General features: G+C 35.6%; 1 protein-coding gene across 1 annotated transcript; it reads right to left on the bottom strand.

The window, feature by feature from the left end:
* Positions 1–1,221: 1,221 nt before the first annotated feature.
* FNBP1L (formin binding protein 1-like) lies at positions 1,222–20,205 on the bottom strand (the record flags this gene model as incomplete). The annotated part of the gene is made up of 13 exons (XM_010075080.1): positions 1,222–1,714; positions 2,785–2,943; positions 3,323–3,471; positions 3,966–4,060; positions 4,511–4,643; positions 5,163–5,272; positions 12,936–13,139; positions 13,926–14,072; positions 15,654–15,782; positions 16,336–16,440; positions 18,045–18,107; positions 18,515–18,662; positions 20,152–20,205. Coding segments are annotated over 13 exons (1,504 nt in total), but the record flags the coding sequence as incomplete, so codon positions are not given.
* Positions 20,206–21,759: the final 1,554 nt, after the last annotated feature.

The raw sequence follows: 21,759 nt of genomic DNA, 5'->3' as shown, positions 1-21,759 counted from the left end.
CCACCTAAGTAGTTTTGTCAGTATTGAGTAATGTCACATTATTATATAAATAACCCTGTATACAAGCTCCAAAAATCTAAACTTCAGAGTTTAATAGCCCCCATAATACACTAGGTCAAGCAGTGTAATAGTGGTATACGTAATGAAAGGAATAAACCTACACAAGTCACTCAAATTCAGTTTTACTGGTACTACAGTTCCTAATAACACTGAAATGAAAAAGAATCCAGCGCTGCTGTATCCAAATATTGCTTCAGCCCCTAGAAAAACAGGATGTTTTGACTATTATTTCATTTCCCCAAACAGCAGGTGGCTGGGTTGACAATCTTGCTTTGATACAAGTATCCCTCCCCCCAACATCTCTAGTCTAATGCTTATCACCCTATAAATCAGATATGATGTATTTATTAATAGAACCACAAATGGGAGGCAAGACAACATAAGCAATAGGGGCACTGCAGACAACTATATTTACATGTATAAACATATCCAAATTTCAATTGTTTACAAGTAAAAGTGCACATAGATCATTACGAAGTATCACTCAAATTTCAACTGGTCCATACAATGAAGCGTCACCTGGAAATGGACTATCACTGCAGTAATTAAAATTGGAACTTCATAGTGAAAAACTAAAAGATAGTTTCCATAAAAATATTTAAAAAAATATTAAAGTCAAATGAAGAGATACATGTTTCAATGTATAAAATTCATGATGCACCATGTATCCAGTAACGTAGAGCTCTAGAAAACACCTACCGTGGCTACCTCAGCAGCTGCAGCACTGTGAATAGAGCTGAGACAGAGCCCTTTGTGGGATACTGTAAGTGGTAGTGTTGGCAAACAACAGATTTAGGCACTCTAGTTTAAGGCAGCATTTGAATGGCAAGTGGTTGACTTCTGAAAACAGTCATTAGCTTGCAGTGGTGAATCTCTCTCCTGGTGGTGTTCCAGCTTTTCAGTGCTCACAACAGGTTACTGAAGTGCTGAAGATGGACCACAGTTCTAAGAGTTTCTCTTGATTGCATTGTAGGCTAGAGCTGAGATGTATTACTTCCCCAAATCAACACAAATACATTACGGTCTCTTACAGTTATGCCAAAAACTGGAATGTAATGATGGTTGCAGTGGTATAGTTATAGCAGCATACATGGATACTGGGATGAAACTCTAGTGCTGAAGATATTTAAACAAAATGATTTGTTACAAAATAGGACAAGCAATGACGGCAAAGTGTTATGCAGACAAGCCTGACTGTCCTAGGCATGCAGGAAGAGGTTAAGGGCGAGCATGGAGGTGGCACAGGCAGACTGATAACTGACATACGGTTATAAACGACTGCCCATTAAAATGAGTTGGAAAAGAGCATAATTGAGATAACCAAAACATAGCACAAGCTGAAATATAGTTTGTGCATCTGGAACAACCTAGGACAATGAAAATAAAGCAATTTTAGGAGCAGTAGCCTTTTTACTCTGGTAGTGGAACTCTTAATTTCCTGCACAAATTGAAGAATTTGTAATACATCCTTACCTATGTATGGAGATGCTAAGATGTTAGTGACTAAATGTATGTCTGCATGCATTCATGCAACTAGCTTTTCCCCCTGGGCCTCCCAGTCTAATCCTTTTTTTTCCCCCCCCCCCCGCCCCAGCGGCTGCATGTAACCTCCTTCAAGATCTCGCCCATTTTCTCAGAAACCCGCTTCAGGAACCTGCAGTCCAAGAGGAAAAAGAAAAGAACAAAGTTACTGAAGGCCTTTAGAAGACAGAGAAGCGTGCTCAGTTCTAACAGGCCATTCCCAGTGGCTATGCATTAGCCTTGTACTTAATTCCACAAACTCCCATTAGAAATATGAGCCACAGGTTTTAGATTAGCTTTTTTTTTTTATCTAGTAATCAAGTAGTGCAATGTAGTTTCCAATCCTCAGTGATTTAACAGAGAGGGGAATAACTGTACACTTAAGACCCTGATTTGAAACTAAACATGATGCAATTAAAAGACTTAGCTTACAGGCACAGATTAAGAATATAAAATAATTCTCTTTTCAGGAGCAGACAGAGGTTTCAGTAAGACATCAAGCATTAACATGTGTTCTTTTTTTTGTTTGTTCAAGGTATCTAGAGTTAAAAGAATGAAGTTGTGTCCAATGCACAACATTCTACAAGTACTGGAAAGGAAGGAGAGAGGCAGGTCAGGACTTTCTGTCCCTTCTTAATCGAATGTTTTTTCCTGAGTATTTTTGTTGAGCTTTCAGAATCAGAAAACATTTTCCTGTTTAAGAAGTGAAAGCTGCCAAATATTTGCTAAGGAAGGAAATTAATAATTGTCAGTAACTGAGTTTCATCAGTTATTAGAGGAAAAAACTCTCTAAGCATATAGTTGAAGTCATAAGTGTGGGAACAATAAATCTTAGAGGTCTTTAAAACTATGTAATTTTTCAGTTCTCTATAAAAACAAAGTATTCTACAGAACAAGCAGGAGTCCTGGTCTTTTTCAGTTTAATAGCTGAATTGGATTTAGTGCTTTGTAAAGAAGAACACTAGATCAGTTAAGCAGAAGACATCAGTCAAAATTACCGACCAGTCTAAGATGCATAATTTAATGTGGTCATCTCTGAAAAAAACCTACAGGAAATCCACATTGCAAACAACAGACCATTGCTGACTTCTGGTATTCTAGTGCTTTTGATGAACCTGTGTAACTTACTGTGTTTTCACTATTTCCCCTGGGGAATTTACAACTGAAAGCTGCCAGTTTACAGTTAGATATAGGTTACTGCACCTTTGCTGTTTTTCTCTAGCGTTACATCTATATATGATGTTGGCACATAGCCTTCCTCTCCATTATGTCTTCGAGCTCTTGTCCACCCATCTCCTTTGTCCTCCTCAATAATGTACAAAATTTCCCCTTCTTTCATTGCTAGAGTGCCTTCATTATGACCTGGAAAAAACAAGAGGCAAGTCTCAATGTTCAGACAGAATTTCAAGTCATCTTTTTCCCAGGGCATAGTTTCCAGATTATACATAAACAGGAACAACAAAAAATCTGTACAAGCGAACATATGGTCAAACAGGCTTACAGACAAAAACGTAGTCCAATTTGTAAAGCTGAATGTTTGCCATTAGCGGGTATTTATCTTAAAACAGCATAAAAGTACTGCTCATGAATTAGTGATTTATAAAATATTTCCACTGATCATATTATAAGGAACTAGTTGCTCATACAGTTAATTTACTTCAAATCATTTTACCTGTCTTCTCTGTAACAAATAATCCATGCCTTATAGTCAAGGAATCATAGTGCATACTGTTAACCTTACCATCGAACGGATATATTGCCTTGCAATGTCCTATAGCTGGTAATGGATCATCATCTTCAAACTCATCATCAAACTCATTTGGATGTGCATGTTGCTGGGTTGGGCCTCGAACTTCCTGATTGGCATCATCTGTGTAACTCCCTTCAGGGCTATAATGCAATGATTGGAGTGTGAGGACTCTGAAGAATTCTTAGCTCCAAAACTTAGAACATACATGCATCACAGAAAGAACAGACTGTGGATATTGCTCTGGGAATGCCTGTTAGCAGTTTGTATATTTACTGCTGGAGATGATTTTCTGAAAATACTTGTCTAACAAAGGCTTGGACTGAATTCTACTACAAAAACAAACATTAATTTGACATACTGTCTTTACAGAACATGGAAAACAGGGGAGCCTTATGTAATGGAATTAGATAGCTTTAAAAGGCACTGCTATTTAATGAGTGTGTATTTCAATTAGACTATTTTCTGTTACCATAATGACATGAAGTGACCCCTAGAATTCAGAACCAGTAAGATTTTCCTTTAGAAGGACATAAACTTTCAGAGGATAAGTAACAACCATCACCTACTGTTAACTATCAAAGAGACGTACTGATTCTAGCATAAGATAAAAAAGCAGTAGATAGATAATAGTGACCTCTCTCTGCCCTGTGTTACAAGGTGGTTGATGTCACTGCTGTGCCGCCTGTCACTTCTGGCTGCTACTTTACCTTCAACTTCAGAGAGCCAGGCCTTGGGGAAAAAAGACAAATGTTGGTGTCAAAGAAAACTTGATTCGAAACCAGGAAATACCATTTAACAAATGCACTTGTCAGTACACAGCCACATACAGACCGTTCACGTGTGAAGTCTCATAATTACTTCACATGAAGCATGAACCTATCCCTCCTGCTTAGCCTGTACTCCACACTTAGTCTTAAGGAAAAAAATCTTTAGCCACATATGAATTTCAGAATAACTGATTAATAAGAAATTCTTCTAAACAGTTTACATCTTTAATAATATACATCCTTAGTCTAGCTAGATGAACATACTTGAAAATATGGCACCCCCAAAAAAGTTGTATCCGGAGTGCTTTCTTAAATCAAATAGTTTTTCTGGGTGCTATTTTTATAACCCATAAGGCAAACTACACTTTTACAACTCATTTACATTTTCTAAGGAATTGTTTTAGAGTCTAACCTCATTCTTGTGTATTTCCATCCGAAGACGGTCCATGTTGCTCATAGTCTCAGTTAATTTTGGTTGCAAACTGCTTGGATCACCCATCTGGGGATTTTTTTCATAAACATCCTTCATCTTGATGAGGGCATCTCTAAAAACATACAAAACTCAACAATAAATAAAAAAATCACATACATCAGTATTGATATATTAAAGCTAAATTACACACCACACCTAAATCCTTTTCCAATTCTGTCATCTTAGCACTTAGCCTTCCTTTCTTGTATCATGCACAAGCACACAATCGAATCTTCTCTATCCTGTCTCAATACTGTTTCCCATGTTGTTCGTTACACACAATTTTGTAAATATTAATAACACTTTTCTAAAAAAAATCAGATGTATGCATTGATTTTTTTTTTTAATGAATACTTTTAGATCCAATCTCTCCTATCCAACATTAGAATCAAAATGTGTATTTATAAAAAAGCAGAAGGAAGCAATGCTAACAGAACGTACACCCAATAAACCATGAACTAAAAAAAAGGTTTGTAATAGCCTGGATTAGTATACTCTCTCCTAGCTTCTGAGTATTGTTGGCTTAGGTAGAGAATTTCAAAAGAAACAGATGTAGAGAGACCTGTGACAAAACTCCAAAAAAGGCACTCACTTTTGGTCTGTTTCCTTCTGTAGTTCTCTGTTGAGTTCATCGATTCTCTGTTGCAGTTTCTTGCGTCTTTGTTCGGGAGGGAGATGGCTGAAGTCTTCTAGTGCAGGGCCCTGCAAGTAGAAATACTGTTAAACAAGTCAGCATGTACATATCTGGACAGCTGAACTGACATGCCCACACATGGACAGCGTTCACTGGAAGCAGGATGGACCTTCTTAAAAACTCTACTTGACACACAGCTCTATAGAAGACTGCAACAGAATAAATGCACGTTCTTGCTGCCAGATTGTAGTTCTTCATTCAAGGTTCTTTCTGCCTTCTCTAACAGTTGGCTCACATATATAATTGAAAATTTGTAGATTTAATTATTCTTCTGAAAAGCTGAGCCATGTACCTATTGCAGCCGCTGCACTTAAAGCAGATTTAGAAAGGACAGAATTAATTACTACAGAGTAATTTCAGTCAGAACAAAAAATCTAAGATGTGTATCTAATAATAATAGGTATATAATGGATTCTTCCTCTGGAGTGTGTTTTCTATGGTGATTTGGATGCTATCAAAAGAAAACTACTACATTTTGGATCCTCATTCCAAAGTATTATTATAGTTCTCTTGTGGAAGGTCATCAATCTTGTTAGAAAACATACTAAAACTTACAAAGTTCTGATGCATTTTACCTCGAGTCGAACTAATTCACAGAGCACAGGAACAGCCTTTTAGCATCAAAATTCTGACTTAAATTGTTAATGTGAATCAATACTGCTCAAATATTCCAAGTCACCTTTTAATTATAAAAAACAATGTTTCAGGCCTAGGAAAAAAACTCCCACTTTCCAAACTTTTGTAAATATTTTTTTTTAAACTTAAGAGCACCTAGTGTCATGAGCCCAAACCTGCAAGGGTTTGATTGCAAATGTAAGCCGTGACTATAAAGTCCTTCCAGATGGGAAGGACTTAGGGAGAGGTTGTTATGTTATCTTGTGAGTTTGTTGTGAAAACTCTTCCCCTCAGGGTGACAGACACTGACAGCGTTAAAAAGGAAATAGGGTACATGTCTTAACAACAAGAAGTTAAGTTACATTAATTGTGTCCAAGTTGCCTAAGAAAGGTGGTTTTAGCACAAGAAACCCACTTGCCATTACAGTAACCCTCCATGGAGGCAAACCGAACTGGACAGCATTTATTTTGTCAAGAAAAAACTTGACAGAAACTTGACTGTTGAGATTTTGATACAAGCATCCTTAGGCTCAGGTGCCAAGTTTCTAATACCCTCTCAAGATCTTGCCCATCAACTTCTTGTTTCTTTTGCACTTGTAAAATCATAATCTCACCGCTTTGTTTCAAGAAAGGAATACAAGACACCATACAAGAAGAGAAATCAAGACAGGATGTTTCCTAAATAAAGCAGAAGTGTTTCTTTCTGGAGGAAAAAAAAAAATTAAAATCCTTTCAGGTGCTTCTGCACACTGCAAAGAAACAAAAAGACAATCGCATCCTCTGTATCATTCTTCCTTACAGGTCAGTTAAAACCAGAGTATCCTATAGCAATAATGAGAAGAACAGAGGTCTTTTTGTGAATTGTTACCAATTTACTCTGCAAAACAACAATATTGATTAAGGCGTGGTTTTCATATAATATAACAGCTTTCTAATATTCCTAAGCACAAAGGATGACCACCCCTGCAATTTTTTTGTTAAATTCAAAGGAGTGAGTTTTGCAGTATGTCTCCTTTATACAAGTTTTGTAATATTTTCATGTACCTATTTTATGCTGCTTTAACAATTTTGCTGACAAAGAGAAATCACCAAGTATTTCCGTCATGACCAACTCATGAATACTGGTCAACCCTAAAATTCCAAAATCACAGATTTAGTTGCAGCCAGATCACAAGTCTAATTATCTTACATTATGCATGGATGAATAAGAAGACTGTGTATATGAGTGGAAAATCTGAAGATGTATTTCAGCACCTGACTTAAAGGAGTTATGATATGGAAACACTTTCAAAAGATTACTTTCATGCTATCTTAGCAGAAGTACAGCAGACAGATCAGCACACGGGCTTACCATCTTCACCGACCACTGCACAGTTCATTTGAAAACAAAAAGAAACGGAAATTATTCACATGCAACGACCAGTTACAAAAATGATTAATGCCTAAAAATGTATCTTTAAAATATTACTCAAGGATTAAAATTTTAATTTATAAAAAATACATTTTTACTATGAGCACACGAAAAGCAAAATACAATAATCAGAAATACACTTCTGCTTTAAGAATTACTGATTTTAAAAATTACTGGATGATAATGGGTAGTTTATGAAATTCTAATACACAACTTCATTAAACTACTTCTGAATTTTAGTGTTTTGAATAATATGCTAAAGAACTTCTGTTGCAAGAGAAGAAACAAACACACAACCAACATTGCACAAAATAGCAGAATTTGATGATGATGAAGGACTGGTCAGCCATATGCAAATTATTTGTTTATTATAGCTAACAATCCACTACTATCACTTTGACAAACGTTAATTTTTACAGTGTCTTTACTAGCACAGTAGAACTACAGTAAAGAATATCTTAGAGATCTTTTAGTCCAGATAAAAATAAAGACATTTAAAAAGTAAAGACTTTATCCTTAGAGGAAGCAAATAAAACGTGGGGTGCCAGGTGTCATATCTTGGGTTTGACAGCATTTTGGAGATCTATGATTCTTAATGACTGGATAACTCTTTCCAGAGAAACACCAAACAGCTTAGAAGATGTACATCTCCAACATAATTTATGACCCTCAGCAATTGTTAAGGCTGTTGATTGGAGCACAGACACAAAATCAGAATTTCTAGCAATGAGGGAAGTAAAGCACCTTCACAGATAACACTTTGGTAGAAGCCTCAATGAAGTGCAAAGATGTATAAATATAAATGGCTGTAGAATAAACTTCTTGTTCCCTTTAGAAAGAGTCTTCCAAGAAAACACAAGTAAGGTTTACGTATCTCTGTTGATGATGCATCTACTGTTTATGTATGAAGTGGCATTGAGCAAAGACCTCTCATAAGCACTATCTAGAAATGTTAAGATTTCAAAAAATAATAAGCAGCATGTAATAGCATTATTAATAAAGCAAATTACACTTGCTTATATTTAAAGACTTTTTTTCAATAACCTATTCTACAGCTACCGTTTGCTGCTTTCACTATACAGCCCTATAGGGAACTCTAATGCATGAAGCACAGAATGAGGGCAGTCTGGTTTTTGTATCTCCAGTGCCTTGAGTGAAATCTTGTACAGAGCACGTTAAACAAAATAACCAGCATGCTTACAATCCAATATATGCCAATTTATGGATAAGTCTCGGTGGAAACAGAAGCAAATTAAATACTACTTAGTAGTTCTGCATACCAACACCACTTGGACATCATTTTCCAGGGACAAAACTGTGGAAAACAGCATCGTGTACTAGCAACTACTAAGCACTCAACCAAGATATATTATAAAACTGATCAATGAGCTAAAAAAAATAAATATTAGAATTACAGTGGAATTACAGATTGAAAAGGCACTCAATATGTGATAATGTGATGTCTGCTAAAATGCTTGCAAGGAGTTTCAAAATATAGAAAAAATTAAATGTTCATCCTGAAGATTTACAGAGATTAACAATTTAATATTGTGGGATATTTGAGTTAATATAGATCTGCAGGATACTCGTGATCCTTGCTAATTTTACAGAATACTATTCTATATTAAATTCATTCACATTTACAACATGAACAATGAATTGTAAGAATTAAAAAAAAAAAGTTTCATTTTTTCATTAGAATTCTGCAGTTATTAGGAGATGATCTTTTCCTTCAGTAAGAGTTTCTAGAACTACTGATATTACAAGTTGTTGACTTTTGAGCCAGGACTCAATACATTTAGTGATCAACAAAAAGGAGGTATAATCAAGACCTGCGCCATTCCAACAACTATCTAATCCAGTTGGTTCCTCTCTGAGTACTGCAGAAGGAACATGATCTTCATGACCAGAACAAATGATAAGTGACTCAGAAGGGGAAAGGAAAAACTGTTTATCATCAGTACTTAAGAGGACCAGGAGTATTTTCTAACAATGGTCGTGGTAGAAAGGGTATTTCCAAGACACCTGGGGGCTCAAAATAAGATGCCACAACATGACTTAAAATAAGTTTTAAGTGTCACTCATTATATTTCAGAATGACAGCATAGGAGCCTCTAAATCATTAACTTTACTGAAGTATAACATTGTTGCACTTTGATCTCCACATTATGTCAACAGTAGTCAACCATTCCTGATGCACACGACAGCAAGTCAATATTGTTTTCAAATGTCAGAAAAATCATGAATTATATATAATCAAATGCAGTCAACTATCTCATTATTTGGATCAATAAATATCATAAAACATACATAAACTGGGCACAGCCTGTGTTTCACTGACATAACAGGAAAGTGCCACTATATTTATCACTAGTGCTATGAATCTTGCTAGGAAACCACTTAAATTTCCTTTAATTGTCTTCCAAATCAATTCTTTTTGCAGAATATGGCACTATAAATTTGTAAATTAGTTGATAAATCTCATAGGGTACCATTTGGTAGTAATTCTTCAACAATTTTACTCAAAAGAACATTGGACAATCAAGAACAATTAATCACAAAATGCATTAAAATTGCAATGTTTCAAAAATCAGTATTTCAAAAACTTCCAAGCACCATGTGCTATATAGCATTTGATGTACAAAAGAAATGAAATTTCTCCCTCCTTAATTCAGTGTCTCGTAATCAGCTACTATTATTTCAGTTAAAACTCAGCAAATAAGGTGTCTGATCTGTCAGATGTTTTTTGTGGTGACTATATACCCAATGATTAATTACTGCAAGAATGTGTTATGTGATGGTAGAAAAACATTTTTGAATGTGAACAACAATGAAGAAAGGTACCAAACACATGCTAAGCACCCTCTTTATAACACCTTTCTTTTAGGCACAAGTATTTGGAATACGATAAAGAGTATTTCTATTTTATTTTTTAACGTGTTGGTAACTTCTGTATAATGTGAAACAAAGTAGCCTAAAAGCGACCTTATAGCTGAAGTGTTACTTTTAACAAAGTAAGCCTTATAATGAGGGTGAAGAGCATTAGAAAAGCCACATCACAAACACACTGTTCATAGCCCATCATGCATTTCAACTTGTTATCAAACTTACCCCTCTTTTGAGGCTTCTGAAAGAAGGAATTCTGGGCTTCCCTGTTTTTATGTCACTCATGCAATAATGCACTGGTTCAATGGAGAATATGGGATACTGGGACCCATTAGGAGTACTGGATGTGTATAAACTAGTAGGGGTTAGGGGTGGGGACTGTGGCTAATATGGAAATAAAGAAAGCAATAAATAAGCCAAATGTTCAAAGTGATTTTAAAATGAATATTCTGTCTTACAAAATAAAATTTCCATCCAACACAGAAACAGCTTGTAACACTCCAGACACATTTACACTATAACTGTATTGTTTTAAAAAGTTTCTGTCATGAACTTATCTTCAGCTACAGGCTGGAGGAGAGAATGAAGGACTATTCAAAAAAGCTTTAGACTCAATACTTCCAAAAAATCCTAACAAGATCCCGAAGTTGCCTGTCTCTTTTCCTAAAACAGGAAGTTCTGCTTTTGCCAACTTTTGTTGCAGCCACTCTGGAACCTTGTTCATTCCTCCTCACTGTTTCTTCGTACATTTTTATGTGCCCTACCAGGTAAGCTAAGATAGAAACATTAGATACATCTGTGGAGAATGACTAAAACAAAAAGTATACTCAATCTCTGTAGTCAAGCTGGACTGACACAATGGCTGCGTGGCATTCTTAATCTGTATCATCACAGGAACTTCCTCCATGTTCTTCCTCCCCTTTTTTCAAATTGCTTCTCTCATTTTCTGTCTCTCAGACCTCTGATGCTTTTTCCCAGTTTGCTTTTTCTGTACTATTTCCTCTGCTGCACAACTCATTCTCTTTTCAAAAGACTTTTATGTCTGACAATATCAAAAATAGGTGAGCGCGTGTCTGGAAGTCAAGACCAGCCATAGTTTCAGATAAATGAAGGCCCAAAGGCCACCATTAATACCCCAGCAACAATAAATTAGCATATTTTTATATTAGCTAATTTAAGAATATATTTTAAAACTTTTAAATAGTATTTGGAATTAAATATGTATCTCCTGGTAAGTACTGTGGTCCCAGCTGCTGTTTTGTAGCAGCTCCCCATCCTCCCCAAAAACAGGGGGAAAAAAAGGGACAATCTTTCATTCCCTCCACATCCTTAAGGAAGAGACGCATGTAGTATGTATACACATATGTATATCAGTGATTCCACACAGGAAACACTAAGGCTGACTCTTTGGATGCTACATACAAAGTGAATGAACTGGGGAGAAAAAAGAGTAGGGAAGTCCTGTCAGCTTTCTTCATACTAAGGCATTTCTCATAATTACATCGCCAAGGTCCAGATTGAAAACCAATGCACATTTTCATAGCTTCCCTCTCCTAAATTCTCAGAAAGATGTCTTGCTGTCAAACTGGTAATCATGATCTACTTTCCGAACAGGCTGAATCTCACCCACCTCTGCAGCCAAATGCAATAAATATGCTACGGCATTAATGCATTTGAACTATTATCAATTATTAATTATACCGCATGAAAATACAACAGTCAGTTTTCATTTTAACACACAGCTGCAGTTACATAATACACTGAGGAGGGAATAAAGAATCAGCTATATCCTTTCTTTCTATAAAGATCTGCGTTCTTGGAATACTACCAAGTGGAAAATAAATCCTACCAGTAATAAGCTCTGAGAATAGTTTCCTACAATAAACAGCAGAAACTGATTTGGAGCATTAAAATAACCTCATAGAAATTTGTGGGAATCATTAAAATGACTCACTGATATGCTCCAACACTAAATAAAGACTTAGCATAAAATTTAAATATGTATATGCTTCATTGTTTGCTTATATAGCTAATGTATATATGGATAGTATCTTTTGTTGATCCATTAAGGCATCTTGCCCAGAAAGTATTAACTGAAACTCATAATAATACAAGAAAGGAGTAATTTCTCTGTGTTCTGAGCACAGGAATATTTTTACCTATTTCATAGTAATATTTCTTCTGGGACATTTACCTCCATGGAGCTTCAACAGTATGTTTTATCAAATGAGGTAGTATAAATTTTCATGTTTTCAGACAAAGCTCAGAAGTTTTCAAAACTAGCAGCAGCAGGTATAACAAAAATCTATGTGTGTAAACATCTACAAAATGTGACATTTAGAAGGGGGTTGCTTTTTGTAGTATAAAAGAGAGATCTCAAGTCTGCCCGATTCCAAAGCATACTCCCCCTCCCCTTATTTTACATTCACAATTAACACCTTTTCTATGCAACCGCAGAAAGTCGTTACGGAAACTTAGAAACGTTACAGAAATGGGAAGCTACTTTTTTCAAATAACTATCAGAAACATCCCTAGACACAACTCACTAGAAGAAAAAATGAAAAACTTCCCCCAGTGAGAACTTGTTTTAAAATGTGATAAGTATCCAACCTGACTCACACCTTCAGATCTCCTTACACATATTTTAAAACACAGTGGCAGGCAAGGGGAAGGTTATTTTAAAATAAATGAATTGCTGCTTGCATGCACTGTAGACCTTTACATTTTAATGTTCCGAGTAGTAGTTTCTTAATTGTTACCTTTGGCTTCTTTCCAAATAGCCACAGCTTTCCTTTAGCCTTGCCCACTGTAGTTTTTGAATCAATTCTCATTCCTTCCTGCTTTGGTGTGCTGATGGTTCCATCAGAGATAGTTCTGTAAATATTCTGACTGTAATCTTCAAATGGAAAATCTCCAGGAGGTTCAAAACCAGATTTGAAGCAGTCTATCACTAGTTGAGAGTCCTAAACACAGAACATTACAGAGTTTAAAAAGCAAAACAAGCAAACCCATCAAGAACTGGAGAGAGAAAAACACGGAGACATAAATTTTCCCTTTAATTGCAGAGATGGGAAAGTGAGAGCTCAAAATGCATACTTTTGGAAACATCAAGTTAAGATAACATCTGTTCTTTTTTCTCAGCAATGTTACCATGAGTGTAAGTCAAAGCACACCATGCTATCCAGAATCCAGCAAATACTCCCCAAGGGTTATCACAAATTTAAAACAGGACATGCTTAAGGGCCAAACTATTACCCCACCTTCCAATCCTTCAACATTAGCAGTGAAATTAAGCTAACACTGAGAAACTAGATGTAGTAAGATATAATAGGGAAGAAACCATATTAGGAGGAGGAGTAAGAAAGAAGTGCCAATAGCTGCAATCAAACAGGACATATAATGATCCTTTGTTAACTGAACACCCTTTATATGATTTAATGCTACATCCTGGAGAAAATACCAACCATCCTGGTATTCTAGGATGTTTCAGGCTAACCAAAACAACGTGTCCAAAATCACATATAGTGAGAAAGTGTCAAAGATCTTCAGATCACAAGAAGGCAATAGAACAGGAAGAGAACACACACCGAAAGTGGAAGTGACCATTTAGGCTAAAACTGAAGTCACGACACTTTTCAAGCTGACAAATATTTGACAACAGAAAGATAAATGTACAAGGTAAATCCATCTTTCTTCCACATCAGTTAAATTGCTCATGCATATTTAAAAAGTCACTCAATTCTACTTACTCTGTGTTCATCAACTGATTTCGCTGCAAGAATCATCCCTTCTAAACATTTAGAGATAATTGGAATAACCTTCCGCTCAGAGTCAGCAAAGCCTTTGTAACATTCACTAAGTTTGATAGTCCTTCTTTCATCCATTTCTTGAAGTTGCTGCAAGGACAAAGTTAAAATGAAGCTTTTATTTGCAAGTTTTTTCCCCCCAATCCTGATGTATGCAGTTACTGTGGCCACCATAGTGTAGCACACAATTTCTGTGCTTCCCCAGTATTTTTACTTGCTTAACAAAACAGAACTTAATTAAAAAATCAAGTCCTTTCAGACACAGACTTAAGGTCCCCAGAAAAGTAATTATGAAGAGCTTATACTATTTGATTTTTTAAATTTCTATAAAGAATTTGACTTCCTTTTCCTTATTCTTTTTTTAAAGCATGTGTACAGTGTCTAAGACACCTGTTTAGTTTTAAATATTTGTTTTGTGCAAAAATGAAAACGACAGTAAATAAATTCTACTAATTTCTACATCTCACTCTCTCCTTCTATCCAAATAATTTCTCTCTGGTGATAAATATCGCTATCTTGTTTTTATTTTTTCCTTTCAATAAATACCAACAATTAACAAAATAGGGAAAACTAGAAATATTAAAGTTGTATGTTGTTTAGACATGCTCTCTGATTTGAAATACAAACCATTTCCTTTAGAAGTGTGCAAGAAAATAAAGAATACCATTAGATTTGTAATAGAAGTCTACTGGAACACAACAAAAAAAACTAATTAAAGAGAAATACTATTAAGATAATAGCCCTAGACCTTTCGCCTAATTGAAGGTGGAAAAAACCCCAAAAGAAAACAAAAAGCAATAGTACATACATCAAGATGTTATGAAAAAATGGGGTAAGAAGTTGGATCTTTCCTGTATCTACTCTAACAATGGCAGATGTCTCAATTTTCTCCTGTGAGTCCTAGACCTTCTAATAAGTATTTTTTTTTAAATATGAGCTCCCTCGTGCTTCTGGAAAATATCCATCATTCTTAAATTCGTACGCCTTCAAATAAAGTCAGTTACTTTCAGTTTCCTCACTCCATGTCTCAGAATCAGTTTCTACAGTCACAGTATTCTCCCAATGGCTGAACGTAGGTGCCAATACCCTCTCCCTCACCTGATGCCCCCCCACTACTTTATTTTAAACTAGTTTTGCAAAAAACTGTTTTTGAAAAAATCCTCAAAAACCCAAAAATCTCAATAGTTACATGAAGCAACTTGAGAAATCACATTTTACATGCAAAGTATTGACCGAATTTGACCCGTAACTTCTGCCTCCAATACCTGTACGTGAGATCTGTTAAACCACCGTTAGCTGTATGCTTTCTTTCACCTCTGACAGAGTCAAAGCATTCACACACAAATATCAAGAGAACTAGTGATCACACCTTACTAGAATGACCTTTTTAAATGTTTGCTCTCACACAGATCTCTCAAATGTTTATTTCACCACTCTTCAGCAATATATAAACAAAGAGTCTATAAAATACAAAATCTTCACAGAAAATGCAACAGAGTATTTTCATTACTGTAAGCAGTACATCTCACAATTAAATGCAGGTTATATCAAGATTATGCTAATTTTTGGATAAAATTATCCACTAAAATCCCAAAAACAAAGTTTTAAATTTTAAAATCTACTTCTCCCTTAGAAGAAGAGCAGACATAATTTCTCTGTTAATTATTTTACCTTATAAATCTGAGGAATGACAATGTAGTAGTGTTTGTGCTGTTCTCCATTAAAATTCTGTAGTTGTGCAGCGTATTCATTTTTGTTTTCATCAGCCATATGCGTGCGCAGGTTTAACTGTTGCTTTGCCTAGTAGGAAAGTGTTATCTGTTCAAATGTTTCCTCTGCTTTTCAATGACATACAGCATTATTTTAATTTATTTTTATCAACTACACAAAAACACTAATCACAAGTCATCAAAACTGACATCCTTATAATTGAAAAGCATGTGAGACTTCACATATACTGACAGTCTACAGACCTAATTTGTTATATACAGAGAGAGCAACGATCATTTTAGCTCCCTTAGCCACGTTGCTTAAATGCGTATCCTGAAAAACACAGAAATGACTGAACATGTATATACAACGAGATACCAAATACCAGTTAGTAAGCCTGCCTGTTTAAGGAAGAGAGTCATCATCATCTCAACAGCATCATCTCAAGACTAATGAAGCATACTCCCTTCTCTGTGCTGTCTTATATTTTACTGTAGCTTTGATTTTGCACATAATAAGCAAGCATATTTATACACAATTTTATACACCAAAAGAATGTTGTTCCAGTACAGATGATAAACATGCAAATAAAATGTTTTTTATAACTAAGAGATAGTAAAGAAAGAAACAGCAGTGCTCTTACCTTCTCAACATCAGCCTTTGTCGCATTAGTGTCATTGTCCAGTCTTTCGTAGCTTTGCTGCGCCTTCTCTGCCTCTCTGCATTCTCTCTCAAATTTCTTTTTGCTCTACAAAAGCCACAAACTTACTGCTTCAACAGCCACTATCCTCTTTTGGTTTTGTACAGTAATTTTGAATTCTAAATATCAAAGCTTCCATTTAAATATCTTAAATTCACTAAGTACCTTTAAGTAAATACATTGTTCTCGCAGCAACCAAGTCTCAAAAGTTTTCAACTTTTCTGTTTTAAACTTATTTCCTTGAAGTGCCAGCAAGGAAAAAACTGTAATTATGCTATAAAATATCAGATAATAAAAATACAAAATAACCTATTACAAAGATCTGCAGTTAATAATAAACATACAAGTCTACTTTCCAGCCTGACTTCAATATTTAAATAAAAGGGGGCATGTACAAGACTCGCACAAGTAAAATTTTCAAGTTCCCTTCTTCAGTGATCAATTTTAATTTAATAAGTTCAACTAAATTGTTTTGAAGGTAGTTGGAAGGATTTATCTACATTACAAGAGCTTAGCATAACCATCCATTCTCATCAGCGTTTGTATCAGTCAGGGTAGCTGTAAGCAGCACATACAACAGTATTCAATGTGCCCGATGTTCAATGTATCCTGCTGTTGTCAAGACAACTGCTGTAGGAAAAACTTGCAGCTCAGGAAGTTGGCAACAGGGATCCTGTGAGCATGGCTCTCCTTTTCAGTGCAAGTCAGGCAACTGAGGTTAATGTGTCCCTTAAAGGCTGTATGCATTTAGGAGACTGACTTTGCGCTCAAGTAAATACAGTACACACAATACAACTGATTGTTTGAGGTGAACTCTGGGAATTATCTTGGTAAAGGGTGATAGCATCTGAAACTGCCACATCTGCTTCTACTCTGATCCTCTGACCATGAATTAAAACTCTCCGACATGACACTGAAGCAAGACATTGCCTATCTGGGTCCATAACAACAGAAGAGAAATTCACCTCTCTGGCACTGCTTCACAATAATCTGGATCAAAGACGTAATAAATTTCTATAGACACAAAACTAGCTAAGTATCAGAATGCATCTTGAACACACTTGGTTGAATTTTAGATTTTCTCATCTTTAAAAGCATGTCTCTCAAGAAAAAAGAGCTTATAACCTCTTCTCCAGAAATTCACTTCCTGCATTTCTCTGTTAAAAAGTAATTCTACCTCCTGAAAGTACAACAGTCTACAGTGGTATTCTTGAATAGACCTCCATGTAACAAGCCCTCAAACCCAAGTCAAATACAGTGACTTAGGATTTCATCTTCATACAAATAAATTGTCATTATTAATTACTCTCTAACCAAAAAGTAGCCTGCAAGAAGCAACCAAAGTCTGTACCCATGTTAAAACAGATTCCTTTACGCTGGATAAACCCCAAGGCTCCGCTCAAACATACATGCAGAAGCTGTTTACGGGAGGTTTTTTTTTGTTTGGTTGGGTTGTTTTTTCTTTTTTTCCTTAAAGAACAGGGAACTAGAAATACATTGAACTGTATTTTGGATGTTACTACGTCTGATTTGGACATTCAGTAACGTAACTAAACATTAAAGTGTAAGCAAGCAAGAGGACAACAGTTCAGTTTACAGACTGTATATTATTAAGTTTGATATAACTTGAAAAAACCAAGACACAAACTCACATTATCCATCTGTTTCCAGCACATGTCCAAATATTGCTGAGCCTTTCGCCCTTCCTGAAGATGCTGGAAACACCACAAATAACTTTAATTTACATATCTTTTCAGTACTATTACCATTAGTTAGGCCCTGCTTGAGTTGACACACTGTGATGTGCAGTATCTCCCACAGGTTACCAGTGTTCTTTGGAAGACATTACTAACCATGTAAGAACACTACCATAGATTAAAATTATACCGGCAAAAATATTACTAGTAAGCACCATCTCCCAAGATCTTAATTTTTAGGTTTAATAACTGTAGTAAACCGGTACATAAAAATACCGAAATGTGTTATATAAATGTGTTATATAAATGTACTACAAAACATACTTATTGCCAAATTCATTAAATTGGATAAACAAAGACATCAATTCATTAAAAGACATATCCATTTTGATATTCTATTAATCAAATCAAAATATAGAACTTACCATTTTTCTCTCAGTTTTTAGATCATGAGAGTATCTCATCAATTCTCCATATACTCTGTGTCCCATTTCTTCTGCAACTACTTCTCGTTGTCCTGCATAGTCATTCAACTCATTAAGGATGTTAAAAAAGGCAATGCATGAAGTAAACCTGACAAAAAGCACACACACACACAAATACACATATATGAAAAAAGTGAGACAGTTTTTTTAAATGGACTTCTTTTAGTATAGTCTGTACTCCTGATTACATTTTTTAAAAATCGTATGTATTTTACAATAGACCTTATCTTAATGCTAATTGAATTACAGGAATGCAAGCTGGGAAAGCCTACAATAAGCCTAGCATGGACTATATGTTGCAATGTCTCTTCAAATACATTTTATAAGAACACAGATTTTTGTGGACGGAAAAGAAAGAAGAATACTACCTGCAAAGCCCTGTAGCATAGTGGTATCTCCTAAGCTGCCAACTGAGAGGCCTGAGCTTGGGAACGGATACATATGTCCCTAGGCTCGGAGGCTGAACTTGTTGCAGAGATGATGTGCTTGGTAGTCTTGAGGGTGGAACATGCCAATCATACCACTCATATGCATCCCGATGGATGATCTACAGAACAAGTTTGCTATCAGCTCTGGAGACAGCTGCCTGTTTGCCTGCCCACCTCTTGGCTGGAAGTAAGGTGCCACTATGGCTGGCACTAAAAAGGGGGAAGAGGAGGGGCAAAGGGTAGAAAGTGTGTGTGGAAGGGAAGAAAGAAAAAAAAACAACAGGCACCACATTAAAATATACATCTTTCTCTCTTTTAACGACGGAATACTGCCATCTCCATAGGCTTGGCTCTGGGGAATTCAAACACCACTCTAGCACTAGAAATCCCATTCCCTATGGTCCAGGATCTTTAAACAGTCAAAAAAGCTAGAGGAAACCCTAGTGTGGATTCTCAGGCACTTTGTGCACAGCATGTGCTCTGGTTGCAACTTGAAACTTAGCCCACTTTCTTTCCTTCATTAAGAGTTATCCTTAAAGAAAAAGAATACTGTGTTTTTCTAAATAAATTAAAAAACAGCTATGGACATGGACAGCAAAATAAGGACCTCTCTGATAAATAATCATAAAGTTGTTTTAGCACAGATTGCTCCTCCACAGTCAGACATTCACTTACGTCTCCAGAGTCAAAATCAGCAGTTTAAGACCTCTTCTTGCCAAAAACATGACAATTTTGTGTACACTCAAGTCTCAGTACACAAATGAATAGCTACATTTGTATTGCCATACAAATGCACTGAAAAACTCTACTAAACTAAGCAAAAAAACACAGCCTAAAGACAAGTAACTTTTTTTCTATTGAAAAGAATACTAGAACGTACATAGCATACTAAACTGCTTTCAAACTTTCAGATAGCTAAGCATTAATTTGCAACAGAGCAAGTACAAACTGCCATGTTTAGTACTTTACTAATGAAAGAGAAGCAAACTGAGGTTTCACACTTAAGAATTACAAGAAGCCAAGCAGAATTTTTTTTTTGCTTAGACAATTAAATGCTTTATCTTAAAAAAAAAAAAAAAAGCCATAAAAGGACAGAGTATACAGTAGTCTTTGTTTCTTACACATCAAACTTGAAATGCACATTTTTACCTGGGTTCCTCATCTTTGGGTGAACGTTTAGGACAGTACTTCTTAACCAGATTTCTATTAAGGAAGAAGGAAAAAAAGGTGTTATTTCAGAGTCTCTTTTGAGTAGAGAAGACATACACATAGAAAACTGCATGAACAAATTATTTCTTTTTAACGACTTAAAGGAACAAATCTATTCCCTCTATGATCTTAATAAGGGTCCTTTAGATAATACAAGGCAGAAATCTATGACATTTCCAAAGTTTTAAGTCACTTTGACCTAGAACAATGTATTTATCAGTATTTTCAAACCTCTATTGCACAGTGACTAGACATAAAATAACAAGTTTTTATTTAACATCCTTTTCACACATGTAAAATAAGGTAGCAGACAAGAAAAAAGCAAATATATGATCACTGTGTAACATACAGATAGCACATACTGTATGCTATACCTATGAGCACAAAACTCCATGCCTTAATTAAGCTTTGAGTGCACATTCAGGCTGAAGGTTTTAACCACAGTATCTCCAATTCTTCAATAAGGATTTTTCCAGAACAGAAGATGCAACATCTCTCTTCAGGAAAGATGTTACTTTTTGCCCTACCACCAGTTTTGTATATATCAGGTTTTCAGAAACCAATACAATCTCTAAAAGATGATCCCTGGGACCAGCACTTTACATGGTATCACAATCCAATTTCCAAGAACACTGATATGAACTCATTTGCTTATCATACAATGCAGAAACAGCACCTTAAGAAACATACAAACCACATCACCTACTCTACCCCAGAGCATAAATAACACAGGCATACACTGCTTACACAACAACAGCAAAATATTTGCAGTTACATATATTGCTACAAACATCCCAAATCCTGTGATGAACATGAAATGAAGCCACACAATTTTACAGTCAGGAAGGATAAGAGAGGGAGAAAGTGTCCAGTGATTTTTCAAATTCTTATCTTCCTGTACGTCAACCTTTGCATAAACCTCCAAGTACACATTTTTTCCAGCACAGCATTCTGCCTTGACTTACAATATAGTTTTTCTGACGGCAATGAGGTCTTTTAAAATTCTTGAAATTCAAAAGGATGCACGTTGTCCGTCTTGGAAAAAAATCTTTTCCTTCTCATTTTTAGTAGCTGCATGTTCATGCCTTCAATTGGTCATGTTTTTTATTCTAGCAATTTTCAAAATGGTTACATTTTTCCATGAAACAGAAAAATTGAAATTATCATTCTACTACAGTTCTTTTCCTTTCCCTATGGAAGTTTGTAATTTTACAGCAAATAAAGAATTCTTTTTTTTGTATGAAAAGAAAACAGGTAAGACATAGGATTTTTCTCAAACTGCTAACCCTCAACCTCTGTCCTTTCTGAGGTTAAGGAACAGAAACACCTCCAGTGCTGTGTACTATTAAAGGCAGCAAACAGTATTTTAAAAGAGATCTACTACTCAAATTAAACAGACTGATATTTAAATACCAACATTCACCCTCCCAAAAATTACTGTATTGTCAAAACATTAGAACCACTTCATCAAAATCTTGCTAGTAATGTTTAAACTGTGGACCAGACTGCCTGTTATGATATCTTTCATTTAAACTATTGAAGTAAAAT

This window comes from Pterocles gutturalis, unplaced genomic scaffold (assembly GCF_000699245.1).
Source record: "Pterocles gutturalis isolate BGI_N339 unplaced genomic scaffold, ASM69924v1 scaffold7072, whole genome shotgun sequence".
Taxonomy (NCBI): domain Eukaryota; kingdom Metazoa; phylum Chordata; class Aves; order Pterocliformes; family Pteroclidae; genus Pterocles; species Pterocles gutturalis.
This window is presented reverse-complemented; position numbering and strand designations above follow the sequence as displayed.